The sequence below is a fragment of the Larimichthys crocea genome, chromosome XXI (genome assembly GCF_000972845.2).
Source record: "Larimichthys crocea isolate SSNF chromosome XXI, L_crocea_2.0, whole genome shotgun sequence".
NCBI classification, from domain to species: domain Eukaryota; kingdom Metazoa; phylum Chordata; class Actinopteri; family Sciaenidae; genus Larimichthys; species Larimichthys crocea.
Window position 1 is genome coordinate 1,163,853 of NC_040031.1, and position 14,534 is coordinate 1,178,386.

The 14,534-nt window shown below is 38.4% G+C and overlaps 1 protein-coding gene across 5 annotated transcripts in view; it reads left to right on the forward strand.

Annotated features, from left to right (window-relative positions):
* ptprz1a (protein tyrosine phosphatase receptor type Z1a) overlaps positions 1-14,534 on the forward strand; it is an 82,781-nt gene that overhangs the window by 41,711 nt on the left and 26,536 nt on the right. For all 5 annotated transcript variants that reach the window (XM_019267647.2, XM_019267650.2, XM_019267651.2 and 2 more), the window contains exons 4-11: positions 602-753; positions 1,079-1,174; positions 3,924-3,990; positions 4,074-4,231; positions 8,525-8,675; positions 10,811-10,995; positions 11,216-11,342; positions 14,408-14,448. In XM_019267647.2, coding sequence (XP_019123192.2) covers positions 602-753; positions 1,079-1,174; positions 3,924-3,990; positions 4,074-4,231; positions 8,525-8,675; positions 10,811-10,995; positions 11,216-11,342; positions 14,408-14,448 — 977 coding nt within the window. The remainder of the gene's footprint in view (positions 1-601; positions 754-1,078; positions 1,175-3,923; positions 3,991-4,073; positions 4,232-8,524; positions 8,676-10,810; positions 10,996-11,215; positions 11,343-14,407; positions 14,449-14,534) is intronic.

Sequence of the window (14,534 nt, forward strand, 5' to 3'; positions counted from 1 at the left end):
CAGAGAGGACATGAATGAGTCCAACCACATACACATAAAAGTGGTGGAAAGAATAAAAAACTACCAAACGCAAACAGAGTCTTGAGAGTGTCGAGAGCTTGAGCGTTCAGATGATCGATGTTTTCTCAAAGATTGAATTTTGTCAGCACATTCACGTGAAAAATATGCATTATCTGTACAAACAATACTGACATTCTACTTTGGCGGTGGTGAGCTGAGATGTACAGTATAGTACAGAAGATGAAAGGACTGTATAATGCTCCACCTTCATTAAATCATCAAAGAAGGTTTCGTTCCTCGAGGGGACCTTTTGTCAGGTCAAACAAAGACCAACCTGAAGAAGATCTCTTTGTTGATTGAATCCTGGTTTAATAGTTAAAGGTGTCAGTGGAGTATTGTATGGTCTACAGGCTCCCATCTTTTGATCTTCTGTACATTTATTATTTCAGAGAGTAAGGTTAAGCTGTGTTGTGGTTGAGACTTCGATCCTTTAAAAAGCAGTAGACAGATTTGTTCTTAGTGGTAAAGATTCTTCACAGATTGAATTAAACAAATAAAATGCAGCACATTTTGTCATTTGTCTATCTTTTTCTGATTTCAGTTGCGGTCAATGTGGATGGAGACTTTTATGTCAGCGGAGGTGGTCTCAGGTCAAAGTTCAAGGTTGGACGCATCACCTTCCACTGGGGGCGCTGCAATGCGTCTTCAGACGGCTCTGAACACAGTCTGGATGGAGTCAAATACCCTCTAGAGGTGAGACATCTTATAATATATGACAAATGTTGAGCTCAGGAATGTTTAATGTTCAATGAAGAGGTTTATACTTATTGTGTGTGGGTCGTTTTAAAAAAATAAGAGGCAAAAGTATTTTTCTTAGTATTATTAACTGGAACTACAATCAGTTTATCTGTAGTCAATTTTGCACAGTAACTAACTCACAAGGAGAACAGTGGCAACAAATCTTTACTCTCACAGTCAAAGTTGCAAATTGAAAACACAGTGTAGGTCTGCTGACACCTGACTGAACCTGCTGGTCTTTGTCCACTGTAGCCTAACATACTTCTGTTTTCTCCCACAGATGCAGATCTACTGTTATGAGGCGCATCACTTTGACTCTTTAGATGAAACCATCAAGGCCGGAGGCAGAATCACAGCACTCGCTGTGCTGTTTGAGGTGTGCACATGATCATGTACCCTGATAACACTGAGATCCATTTACAGGCTTGTCTGTCAGTTGTCTCCCATAACAGTGAAAAGGACATTAAAATCGCATTAGAGAAACGAAACAAGAGAATAAACTAGCAGAGGAAGTAAAGAAGCTAGCACTGTAAAAGATTGAGGCAAAACTAACCTGAATGTTGAGCTGCTAATTTGATTACAGATACAGATATCACCATGAAACGTCCAGTTGATTACTCACATTAAAACATAAGAAGCATTTTTTACAGATGAGGTACTATCTCATTTAAAGAAACACCAATTTGCATACATTTTACAGAACAGAAATGTGAACATTGGATAAAGTTATGTTCAAAATTCTTGTTTCATTGTTTTTTTCAGTCAACAGCCATAAAAAAAGCAGTCTATGAATGATATATGAACAAAAACCTTCAGAAAATTCATAGACTTTTAGACCTTAATTGATTTAGTACATTAACTTAAGTGTCTAATGACCAAACTGTTTTAGCTATCTATCTGAGTTGCTATACAATCTGATGAGATCTGACTGACTGTAGCTCTTTCCTAAGTAAATTGGATAATCCCTAAAAAGGCATGGCCAACTGTTTGGGTTTAAGCCGGTTACATTTTAGCTAATAACTATTCCATGTTCTGAGTTGTGTGTTTTAAGCTAACAGGGGTCTTGACTGTGAGCATGGTCTAAAAAGCCCTATTCTTTTACATACGTTTGAGTTGGTGACCATTTCACCAGTTTTAAAACAAAGAATGACTTCATGGTTGACTTTTTGGTGCAGATGAAAAGATTCAGACTGAGGGAATGAATCTGAGTCTTACAGTGGTAGCCTATCACCAGTATAGTAATACCTCAGTGAGGTATTAGTAGTGTAGGCTATGCACCGTGTTTGAATTGATTCATATTTTGGCTAAGGATCATTGTCGAACTCTTGTCTGTGTTTTCATGTTCAGTGTCAGGGTTCGTCATACAGACTTTGTCTTTTCTTGTGTTTTGCTTTGTGCAGTCGTTTTGCCTCTGGCTGGTTTGGCATGTTCAAACCGACAGAGGTCATGTTTGAACAAAATCAGAAAAAAATGTCTGATGTGAAGCTGTAGGCTCTGTGTGTGGTTTGGGCTGCAGGTTGGGTGGAGAGCAGGATGGGAAAACTACCAACCAACACAAAAAAAGATTGTAATTATTTGTGTGTGTGTGTGTGTTCTGCCAGCAATAACTGGGCCATCGTTTGGACTTTCTGGTGGTTTTGTTGGTAAAGGGCAGTGGCCAGAGCTAAAAGTCCTCTTTTTGAATCTCATGGGGTTTTTATTATATGGCATTTAACTTCTGTAGCCTACTTTCTCTGTCCTTTCTGAAATATCATAGTAGAATGTATTTCTGTAATCTCGCACAGTTTGGAAAATAGTTAGGATACTAATAAGAAGAGAAATCGTAAGAAATAATACTTCATGGAAGTAAAGTGAGACTTTTAAAACACAGATTGACTAATATTATTAATAATAAATAAATCATAAATAAAAGCAAAGAGATCACACGCAACACACTATCATACAGAAGTAAACAGGCCACTGAAGTCAGCATTTATGATTTCATTTTGCTCTTTTTATTGTGCAATAAGGTGGTAAAACACCAGTGAAGATGGGTACAAGAATACATAGAATGTAAGAATATGAAGACGAAAGTTCAAGCCGGTGGTTTGTTATCAACAAAGGGTAAAGATGGAGATCTAGCCAACAAAACAAACAAAAAGAAATGTTTGTCATTTCATTTTCAAGTTGGTGTGCCAAGACAAAGATAAAGGGACTTTCGTATGGTGTGTGAGGAGCCGGCAAAGAATTATGACAAATATCAATCAAGAGTGTCAGATCAGATTAATTGTGATTTGCACTGCTCACACTGCTGCTCATGAGAAAAACGAAGAGTCATACAAGCAAATAAAAAACATATAATAAAAATAAAAACAAACATCTGATTTGTGCATGCAGTGTAAATGTAGACAGAGGGCACTGATGGATTTCTGTGCTGATTTCCTGTCAGACTGGTTTAGGTGATGAACGCCCACTTTGGTGTTTTGGATTGACATCAAAGTCTGTTTCTGTTCCCATGAAGCCCGTCATTGTACTATAAGAGCCGACATCCAGGAATTCACATGACCCTACATGTTTACTACAACCCAAATAAATACTTACAGATTCCCAAAACTAGAGGTACTTTTATAATGGCAGATGCGGAGCAGATTACCTCTACTTCAAGAGAGTACCTCAGCTAACTGAAAAAATTAATATAAATGATGTTAGGATCAGAAAAAAATCCACATATTGAGTCAGCTGTAGCACTTCTACAGTCAGAGCTACCATTAAGAGTTTATAAAAGATGAGAAGATGAACTATTTAAAAGTAATAAATAAATGGTTTGCTAAAAGCAACCTAATAGAGCAGCAACTATTAAGGTGAATAATCAATTAATAGTTGATTAGTTGGTCCCTCACACAAAAGGTTTGTACTTCCCGCTCTGGTGAACTTTATTCCAGTTGGGTTGATCCAGGATTTAAATTAAAGCCAAATGTTCCGCCATCATTTTTCTTTTCGTCACACGTTTCTGTTTCAAGACGGTGATTTCTGACCTTCTAATGTTAAACCTGGTGTGTGTTAAAATGTGCAGGGGGTTTAATCATGAACAGTTTTCATTTACTAATAACACCTTGAGATAATTATGTTGGTTGTAATTTTCACAGACGAGCCAAGAAGAGAACGTGAACTACGCTGCCATCATAGACGGTATTAACAGTGTGAGCAGATACGGTACGTCACCTTCTTCCTCTGTCTCTTTTCTTGCCTCTTCTTCTTCTGTTGTGCTTATTAAAAAGCTCTTCTCCTCTGTCCAGGTAAGAGTGCTGAGCTTTTACCCTTCACCCTGCGAGGTCTCCTGCCGAACTCCACAGAGAAATACTTCATCTACAACGGCTCTCTGACCACGCCGCCCTGCAGCGAGACTGTCGAGTGGATCGTCTTCAAGAACACAGTGACCATCTTTGACGAACAGGTGAGGAATGAGGCGTCACTTTCTTGTGCCTTCATCAAGTGGCCTTTCCTTGGATAATTGTGATTGTTTTCCCTGAATCTTAATAATATATCTAATAAAATTGTTATATTTCTTCATGTCATTAGCAGAAGCACTCTCTATGTCAGAGGAGTTGGTGCACTCCCATTGTAATTCCTGATAAGTGTGTCATCTGGGATCCCTGAAACCTCCTGAAACATCATGTGCACGAAATACTAATGTTATAACCTGCACGGAGGAAGAATTTAATACAGGACTCTATCAGACTGCAAATACATCTCCCTAACTGGCAAGTGGCGAGTGTCAGATTTAAGTGCCTGAGGCTGCGAAAGAAAGAAACTCTTAAAGCTGATGGGAGAAATGTGAAAAACAATCAGTGGTGTTGTAAAGTCTGTGTAGGGCCATAAACCACGTCTAAGCACCAGTGTGGCCCTTTAAGAAGTGATTGTCAGCTTTGGCTTTTTTGTTCGAGATGAAAAGCCAAGCGACACAATTACAGAAATGTCCGTAAACAACCTTTTAGAAACATGTTCAAGGAGCTGAAAGGAGGAATTATCATACCAGAGCTCAGGAAACACACACGTGATGGGTGAGGCAGAGAGACAGCAGGCTGTCAACAGACATGCTGTGTGTGAATGTGTGTGTGTGTGTGTGTGTGTGTGTGTGTGTGTGTGTGTGTGTGTGTGTGTGTGTGTGTGTGTGTGTGTGTGTGCCCTCGGGCTGCTAGTGATTGACAGCCATACAGACACAGTCATTACGTCCAACAAATATATTCTCACAAAAGATCTTTATGGCGTTTAAGATGAAACACATGGACACACACACACACAGAGAGGTATACTTGACAAACGTCTATAAACACACACAAAAGGCTTTCAACAGAAATGTTTTAGTTTGAAACGTGTTGAGGCTCAGACGTCATTTTCCACCAGACTCTCTCACCATTCACTCTTAACACACAGCTGTCATAAGGCAGGAGGCCACACACACACACGCACACACACACACACGCACACACACGCACACGCACACACAAGCCCTACTCTGCACACTCAAACTCTCTGCTCACTGCACGGTTTGATCGACAAGTCATGACGTCCAAACACTTCACTCAATAGAGACAGAGGACCGACAGGGTGGAAACTAATTACAAGTCTTTTTAAATACCTGCATTGCAGAACCAATCCAAAGTCTTTACAGCAGCTTTTCATATTGAAGTGGTGCCATGCAGAATTTGTGTGCTGAGGAGAATGAGGGGAGAGCATTGTTTCTGGTAAGATGGGAAAAATGTAGATTTGTTAGGAGCTGTACCTTAACATCCATTCAAACAAGATGGTCCAAGTGTCAGAAATAGAAAGGCAGAGACACCTAAAAACACAAGAGAGAAAAATAAGAACATTGGGCTGGAGATTGGTGGAAGATGCAAGCAGTTTTGTCTGTGTTTTATTTCTGTTACAGCACAGTCAGAGTCAAGACTACAATTTTAACCACACTTGTAATCTACTGGAGTAATAGTAAAACAAGCTCAGTACAGTTTGTGACAGATCTTTTGGCAGCGGCCCTGTTGAAAACTGCACAGACAGCTTTTAGAAGTAGTGACGACCAGAGAGTGTTCATTTTAAGTGTCGTCCTTACTATAGTTTTATTTAAAAAAAGCAAGAGTCTTTTAAAAAAGTTTCCTCTGCCATTAATCATCTCATGACCGCTCAGATTTATCAGGTGACCATTAGCTTGAGCACTACTGGATTAAACTAGCTAACTGTATTTAAAGTATTTGGAAGTAACTCCATCTCTAAAACTACACATGGTGCATCAGTATTAATAATATCATGCACAGAATAAATAACACAAGCTTAGACTTAGACAGACAGTCATTCAAATGCACATTCACAATGTACATTTGAGCGAGATTGAACAGAACAGAAGACAAGTAAAAACAGTATAAATATAAATTATATAAATTATAAAATAGAATAAAATATAAAAAGAAGCAGAAACAGAATAAATAAGTGTGACTTATTTACATAAATGTAGCACCTAACAGAAAATTATATGTAGCAGCAGGATGTATTATAACAGTGAATAGACAATATGATAGTGCAGATAGTAACAGTTTCTCAGTGCAATAGAGTTCAATAGAGTTCACAGTGCCCATGTAAAGTGACTAGAGTCATATCATATGTATGAGAGGGGGGTTAGTCCATGGTGGAGGTGGGAGGGGTCTTTGCTGATCGACTGAGCCCTGGTCAGACAGCATCTGCGAGCAGTGGCAGGAAGTGCTGTCCTGATGATTCTCTCCGCTGTCCTCACCGCTCTCTCTACACATTTCCAGTCTGAGGCATTGCAGGCCCCAAACCAGACAGAGATGCAGCTAGTCAGTATGCTCTCTATTGTCCCTCTGTAGAAAGTAGTGAGACACAGAAAGTGCAGATGCTGCACGAGAGCAGAGGTGTGAGGGGACCAGGTCAAAGCATCTGTGATCTGCACCCCCAGAAATTTGCTGCTTCTGACCAGCTCCACTGTGGCGTCGTTGATGAGGAGGGGGGTGTGACTCGGCAGATTTTTCCTGAAGTCACAGACAATCTCTTTTGTTTTGTTGACATTCAGGATTAAATTGTTCGTGTCACACCAGTGCACCAGGTGTTTCACCTCCTCTCTGTAGGCCAGTTCGTTGTTATCCCTGATGAGACCCACCACTGTTGTGTCGTCTGCATACTCATAAGCTCATAATACTTGTAATAACTCTGTACTTTTACCTAGTTTTCAACCCCATCTGAAGCTGAAGTGCACACAGACACACACATTCCAGGTTGTAGAAATTATGCTGAACCTTGTACAGTGGCGCTCGCAGGTGTTTCGAGTCTTTCCGTGGCCTCCCCAAACCTCTATGACGTGCCTCAGCTGGTTCACATTCCAGTTCAGGTCGAGCTGCTAGAGCTTAATGCTTTAAATGACTTTAAAAACATCAAATGGCCTTAATGGCTTCTGAGCTTGATTGTGCTGCGTAAGTCAGTCGATGAGTGTTGTGTAACCAGAGGGAAGTGACTCACCTGGACAGGTACGGAGGCCATTAAAGGACCACTCTAGGGTGATTCATGAGTCGTTCCCGCCCATTCACTTCCAAACCTCTCAGAGAACTGCTGCTGTGTGTGTCGTGAAAGATTTATACCATACTTTATTTTAGTGCTGGAACCATTTAGTGTTAAAATAAAATTCATACATTTGTGTTAGTTTTATATAGTACCATGATCGATTAATGCTTTCGTCATTTATCATAAACAACTCTTTTGATTGCAGCTTTTGCAGTTTAATGATTTTGTGTTTTACGTTTTTGTTCACTAAAATATAATTTTGGAAAAAGCAACACATTTGCAGACGTCACTTGAGGCATTTTATAGTACTCACAAGTAATCAGCAACCAAACAAATGATTGAACTGATAACTGAACCCAGAATAAATTGTACATTAAATCAGACCTCTGGATTTTGTCACTATGACAACATTTTTCATTATGTAACTTCAACAGTTGTGGCTTCCTGGTTTTAGAAGTTGCTCTAGTTCATTACCTTTCGCTCTTTTCCGTAGAATCAATTTTAAAAGTACACTGAAATTATGACCCCTTAGTATAATCTCAATTTATGTCCTCCATCCAGCAAAGGATAACTGCCCTGTGTTATAAACAGGCACATGTGAGACTGCTCTGCACACTGTCACTAAACTTGCTGTTTGACATCAGGGAGTGAGGATCATTATGAAATCAGCATGAACCACAGAAGAGATTTAGCAACACTGACCCACAGACAAGTGAGACAAATACGTAATTATGCATTTTGAGTTCCTTCATCCATTCACTCAGGATATTTTGACAACTATCACATGCCTTTACCATTACAAGGGATTAAGGAGTGAGTATACACAACGCTGACTGAAAAATAAGTAGGTATACTCTGCGTGTGTACTCTGTGATACACCCCTGTTCATATTGTGATATACCTTTGAACAGCAGATAGCTTCATTAAATGTTTTTCTGAAGATTCCTTCTGAAAGAAAATGCAGAAATCACAAACACACTCACCTCTTCAGTTAAAAATGCTATCACTGCTGGAAATTTGGTTCATATCAGACTGCAGGTTACATTTTCTTTCAGCTTTCCTGTCGGCTCTGCGGGCCATCAGTCTGACTCATCGCTGTTTTTCTCAAAGTGACTGCAGGAGCATCAGCATGATCTGACTGTGCTGACATTGTTTTGTTGTTGTTGTGGCCTCTCTGTTGCAGCTGGAGATGTTCTGCGAGGTAATGACGATGCAGCAGGCCGGATATGTGATGCTGATGGACTACTTGCAGAACAACTACAGGGAGCAGCAGCGGCAGTTCATGGGTCAGGTGTTCTCCTCCTACACCGGCACGGAGGAGGTCCTCACACCAGGTACGCATCTTATGTTGTAGTTACACTGATGGTCCATGAGGCTGCAGTCTTCATCACACACCAGAAAACGTAACTGCGGATGGATAAAAAACATCTAGGTATAACAGGTATAATTATGCTATTATATATTCAACTAAAGATTAAGTTCCTCATGTCATGCTTTATTCATTTTATCAGTATTAATTATACCTATACTGTAGGTAGATTTACTGTAGATTCAGATTCAGAGCACATTTGAGTGTGCACATTTGAGTGTGCACATTTGAGTGTGCACATTTGAGGCCAACACACATTCGTTTTCCTCATTAGTACAGAGTTTCACCTGGCTGCTTCTGGGCCTCTCTGTGACCCCGAGTATGAAGAATTTCAGGTTAATGCTATTAAAATCATGTCTAAATGGATCAGAGACAAGTGGATCACAAGTGATGGGAAATAAATGACAGAGGGATAAGAATAGAACTCCAGTGACCCAAATAAAATCTCAGTGTCAGCCGGAGGAGGTCAGCTTGTTAAACCATCGATTTTCATTCCGCTCGGTGGGTGTATTCGATAATGAGTAATGAAGAGGTATTGATCTGTGGTTTTTGGAAAGGCTTCATCTGGCTTTAGAGACCAGAGCATCGTTATTTCTTTTTTGTACTTCTCTGTATCTTTTTAACAACAACACCATTTTTTCTCAGTCCTGGTAGTTTGTAATTGTTGTAGTAGTGTATAACAGTAATGGTTGTAGAAGGAGAAACTGCCTAATAGAAGGTGTCAAAAGTTTAAGATCATTTGTTATATTGATGTTTTTTTCTTTGCACCCTCTGCAGTCACTTAGTGATAGATTGAGTTTAAACTATGACCTGTCAACGAAAGAATTTCCCTTTGGGGATCAATAAAGTACTCTCTATCTATCTATCTATCTATCTATCTATCTATCTATCTATCTATAGCTTTACTAAAACAACAAACCTGACAATTTCATTTTGTTATAGTCATTATTGTGTACTGAAACAGGAACCTGCTCCTGTTTAAATCAGGCAGGTGAGTCCAACCTTTTGGACAATAGTTTGTATATACAAAAGACATTACTCCACATGAGGGAGCACCAAAATGATCATATTAGAAAATATGCTTTATATTTTAAGGAAACACAACATGGTAGATAAAAAGGTAGAAAACTCTGGTCTATCCTATCTTTGTGGGAAGCAGCAGCAGGAAGGAGTATTAAGTAGTTGGTTTAGTACTCAAGATGAAACTTTGGTTGATCACTACAGCTTTATAAACTTTGTGTATAACCAGTGAATAAATACTGTTCTCCTGCCTCACTCTGCCCTCTAGTGGTTGGAAGTGGCCATTCACAGGCGTCAACTTCCTCTTCACGGTGTTAGTACGTGTGTGTCTTGCCAGTTCAGCAGCTCTCACACATAATGTGACTTCATAGAGGATAAAGATTAACCAGTGAGAGCAGAGGTTTATGTTCAGCTCAGATTCAGCAGAGGAGGAACATGTATGTTTTTGGAGCCTCCTGGTTATTTGTCATCAATCTTCAACCTTTAATCTGTGTTAATCCACAGAGTGTCTGTCATCTGCATTATCTCTGCTGCTCTAATCTCAACTCTGACCCAGAATCAGAAAAGACTCTTTAAAACACAAGAATGAATAACTTCGAAAGAGCGCTCCCATCAACTCTATTGCTTCTTCTGTATTTGTTTTTTCATTAGCTAAGACAAAGTATCTGCCAGTCTTCTTTGGATACACAAAATATCATGATAAAAATAATGATAATAAAAATAAATACAATTGAAAAGCCAAAGTGCTGTATTAAACACTGAAAAGGCAGACAAGGAAAATTAGTTTTTTATCGTCACAATCATCATGCTGCTTTCAGTCCACTGAAAGGCAACTAGAGCCTGACATCTGTTTAGAAATCCAGTGGGTCCAGTTGTCTGAGTGTTTCATCAGGATCAGGAAAACCAAGTCTCAAGTGTCTGTCTGTTCATAGACAGAGTTGTCTTTGACTTTGTGACTTGTCTGTCACTTTCTACTCATGTTTCCTGGAACCACCAGCAGGATTACAACAAAAACTGTAACTTTTGAAGAATATTTCCCAACTTTTATTCTTGAATTTATTCTCATCTGTCTTCTATCAGTGTGCAGTTCAGAGCCGGAGAACATCCAGGCGGCTCCCCACAACCTCAGCAGCCTGCTGGTGACTTGGGAGCGGCCCCGGGCGGTCTACGACGCAAATATAGAGAAATACTCTGTCAGCTACCGACTGGCCAACGAAGAAAACACCGCCCCCACTATATACCTGACTGATGGAGACCAGGATGTGGTGAGAGAGAGAGTATCAAGTTCATAATATCAGTATTATCAGTTAATATCAGTAATGATTCTGGATGAGTCTGTAATGCATTTTCCATCCAGAACCATCTATCACCTAAATTATACTAGTATAAGTAAGTATAGTAGTAAGTATACTTTGCTTTACATCACTGGGCCCGATCATCATCATGGTTCTTCAAAGATGATGTCATATCTTCTCTTGCCACCAGGGGGCGATACTCGATGACCTATTAGCCAACACCAGCTACGTGGTCCAGGTGGTGGCGGTCTGCACCAACGGTCTGTACGGACGTGTGAGCGACCTGGTGACAGCCGTCATGCCCATCGACGACCCCGGTAAGAGCGGCCGTGCCTGAGGCCGAGGAGACGAACTGTACACATGTCTCTTCTACTTTTCTTTTCTTTTTTTCAAGTAAGATTGAAATACAGAAAAGGAGTTTTTCAAAAGAGCAGACTTGTAAAAAAAAAATATTTAAACAAGAAGTAATTCTATGGGAGCCCATTCCCGACAATGTTAAAAAAAAAACAAGTGTACATTATTAATAAACAAAGAATTATGAGATACTAAATCAAATGTTTTAGAATGCAAACATGTGACTCAATCAAATCTTGACAGTTATTGTTGGCTTACTATGTCACAATTTTGATTTAATATCTCAAAATAAATATATTTCCAAACTCAGTCACCCCTAAATTTTTTTAATTTATTATTCAGTGCAAATTTTGATTTATAATATTATAATTGTGACTTAAAATGGCAAATATTTAAATGTTTGTCTCTTTGTATAAGTATTTTTATTAATTTCACTCCCAGCATTTTTATTTTATTTTTTCATAATGTCAGAGACGGTCTTCCACATTAAATAATAATAATGTCATATAACAAAAGCTTTACACTTAACACTTAACAACTGACAATGTTCATGTCGGCGGTCAAAAAAACAAGATTTGAATTTAAAGGAAAAGTTTCAGGCTTGTTTAGCTCTTGCTAGCTTAGCTAATGTCAAAAGTGAAAAATAGACCAAAATATTGTTCAGGAGATATTCCTTTATGAGTTAGTGTTAGTGTTGGAATAAAATCGACATCTTCTTGGTCTGGTCAAACGTTTCTGTTCTTTTAGAAGCATTTCCATCCTCCAACTCATCCTCCCTCTGAACCCTGAATTATCTCACTCTTCGCCCTCCCTACCTTCACTCTGGGGTATATATTTTGTGTTTTGTTTGGATTTACAGACACACACACAATTCTGTTGTTTGACTCGTCTTTCTCTGTTTTTAACTGCTTCATACATTTTTCTGTGTACTCTTCAAATCTGCTCTCTATATTTCTAAGATGAAAGAACATGCTTGGTGTGGGGTCATTTCTTGTGTCCCTTCGTGTCACATGGAAAGACAAAGTTTCCATCTTTGTTTTGTTTTCATTATGTGGCGTCCGCTCCTTCTGCCTGTCACAGTAAGAGAAATGTTTGCATGTGTGCAGCAGCATTTTGTGTAACATGGACTGGAATGATAATCATAGTAACTTTGTATTTCAACTGAACTTTATCTTAAATAAACTAATATATCTTGTTACAAAGACAAAAAATCCCTGCATCCTATTTCAGTGTCAGTTTGCATGAATGAGTGATAATCTGCAACATCTACTAGTTTTTTTGTGACACTCTGTATCATGTTTATCTATTATAACGTCAGTGGTCTACAGATGTAATTATTAGCCAATTAAACTATTAGTTGATCAACAGAAAATTAAATCTATGATAATATTTATTGGTTAATAAATAATCTATGTAGATTGGACTCCAAGTTTACTTGTTTCAGCTTTAAATCTGCAGATTTCTGCTTGTTTTTCATATCAGGATATCACTGTGTCATATAAATGAATGCATACATATTTATACTTTTTCTTGTACTTCTAGCCTCTTGTAACTATTTTTAATATCAACTAAATAATTCACAACTAGCAACTAACTCACTCTAAGTTAACTAAGTCTTTAAGTTTTTTGCATGGTTTTTGAATTATTATTATTATTATTATTTTATTATTATTATTGCATATAATAGCAGATAATTACTTAGGGTTGTAATTTACTCTTGCCTCTAGGCTAATATGTATTCAGTACATTATTTTTAGGTATAGTTACATCAGGATTGGTAGCCTAGATAGTGGTAAAAGAAAAACTGCAGCAATGAGATCAAGTTAGAAACATTACATTTAATCTATAAAATATCACTTTTACTGGAGCCAAGATTTATTTTACAACCTCACTTTAAATCATAGGTATATGAAATAATGAAAAGCAACCAAATTTCTGCTGTTTTAAAGCTGTAATAGTTTAAAGTTGGGATGTTAATCGTTTTTGAGAGCTGACTGAAACAGTTCATTATGATAGTGCTAATCAGTTCATTTTCTGTTAATTGACTAAGAAATTAATCAACTAATAATTTGAACACCGAATCAAATGTTTTTCCTCATTGTGAAGTATCGCTTTCTTTGATAAATTCAAGTTTTTTGCCACTTATGCCCTTTTGCACCAAACCCTGAGTCATTTCCGTCAAACCCAGTTCATTAAACTTGTAAAACCTCACCTCATGCTTCACAAACCAGTTTGATCTGGTCACCATGATGTATGACTTAGCCCCAGACAGGTAAGAGCCACACCACCACCCATCCCCTGACATGCCCGCTGTGTGCTGTGCGTCTGAGCTCGGTCAACATATGTGGCATTTGCAAATAACTTTTTTGTGAGTTTGTTTTATTCCTCTTAGGTGACAGACGGGTGGAGTTTAAATACCAAAAAATTCTGTGAAAAGTAGCTCAGGGCTGTCAGTTCAAATTCCTTTCCATGGCTCGCCTGGATGAAACAGAAAAATGATTAATTGCAAATGCTTTTTGTACAAGTTTTCTGTGTTTGCTTGGTTTGCTAGGTTTGTTTGTGTCTTTGGGGGAACCGATGCATGAATTTCCAAACGTGTCGTTGCATGCAAGTGTTCGTTTGTTTGCGTTATGTTTAAACCTACATACTGCTTAAGATGGTGTGTACAACCTTTCCCTCTTTTCCATTTCCTCACATTTTCATTTCACACAGATACATCCTTCAAGAGCAGCACATTCAGATTTCATTGTCAAGTTTTTAGGTTTAATGTAGCAAAACTGAACTTAAAGTTTCTCTTATTTTTTGGAAACATCCAGAAATACTTCAACCCAGAGTTTGTTTTCAAATTGTTTGACCCTTGTTCTTGTACATTTTCAACCTCAGGACTTAATTATCAACATAAATACAACCCAGCAAGAAGAAATTTAAAGATCAAAGTAGTTAAATTGAGTATTAGTTTGACATTCTCTTCACTTTCTTGTATTGACTTATTTTGCATAACTAATGATGCCACTGTGCCTCTTTTCAGAAAATGCACTGGATCCTGATTCAGATGAATTTGACACTGACGTAAGGAAACCTTTTATATATCTTTCAAATACTTGCACTGAGTACCATTGTTTACTTATAACAATCACTGTTATGTATCACTGTCT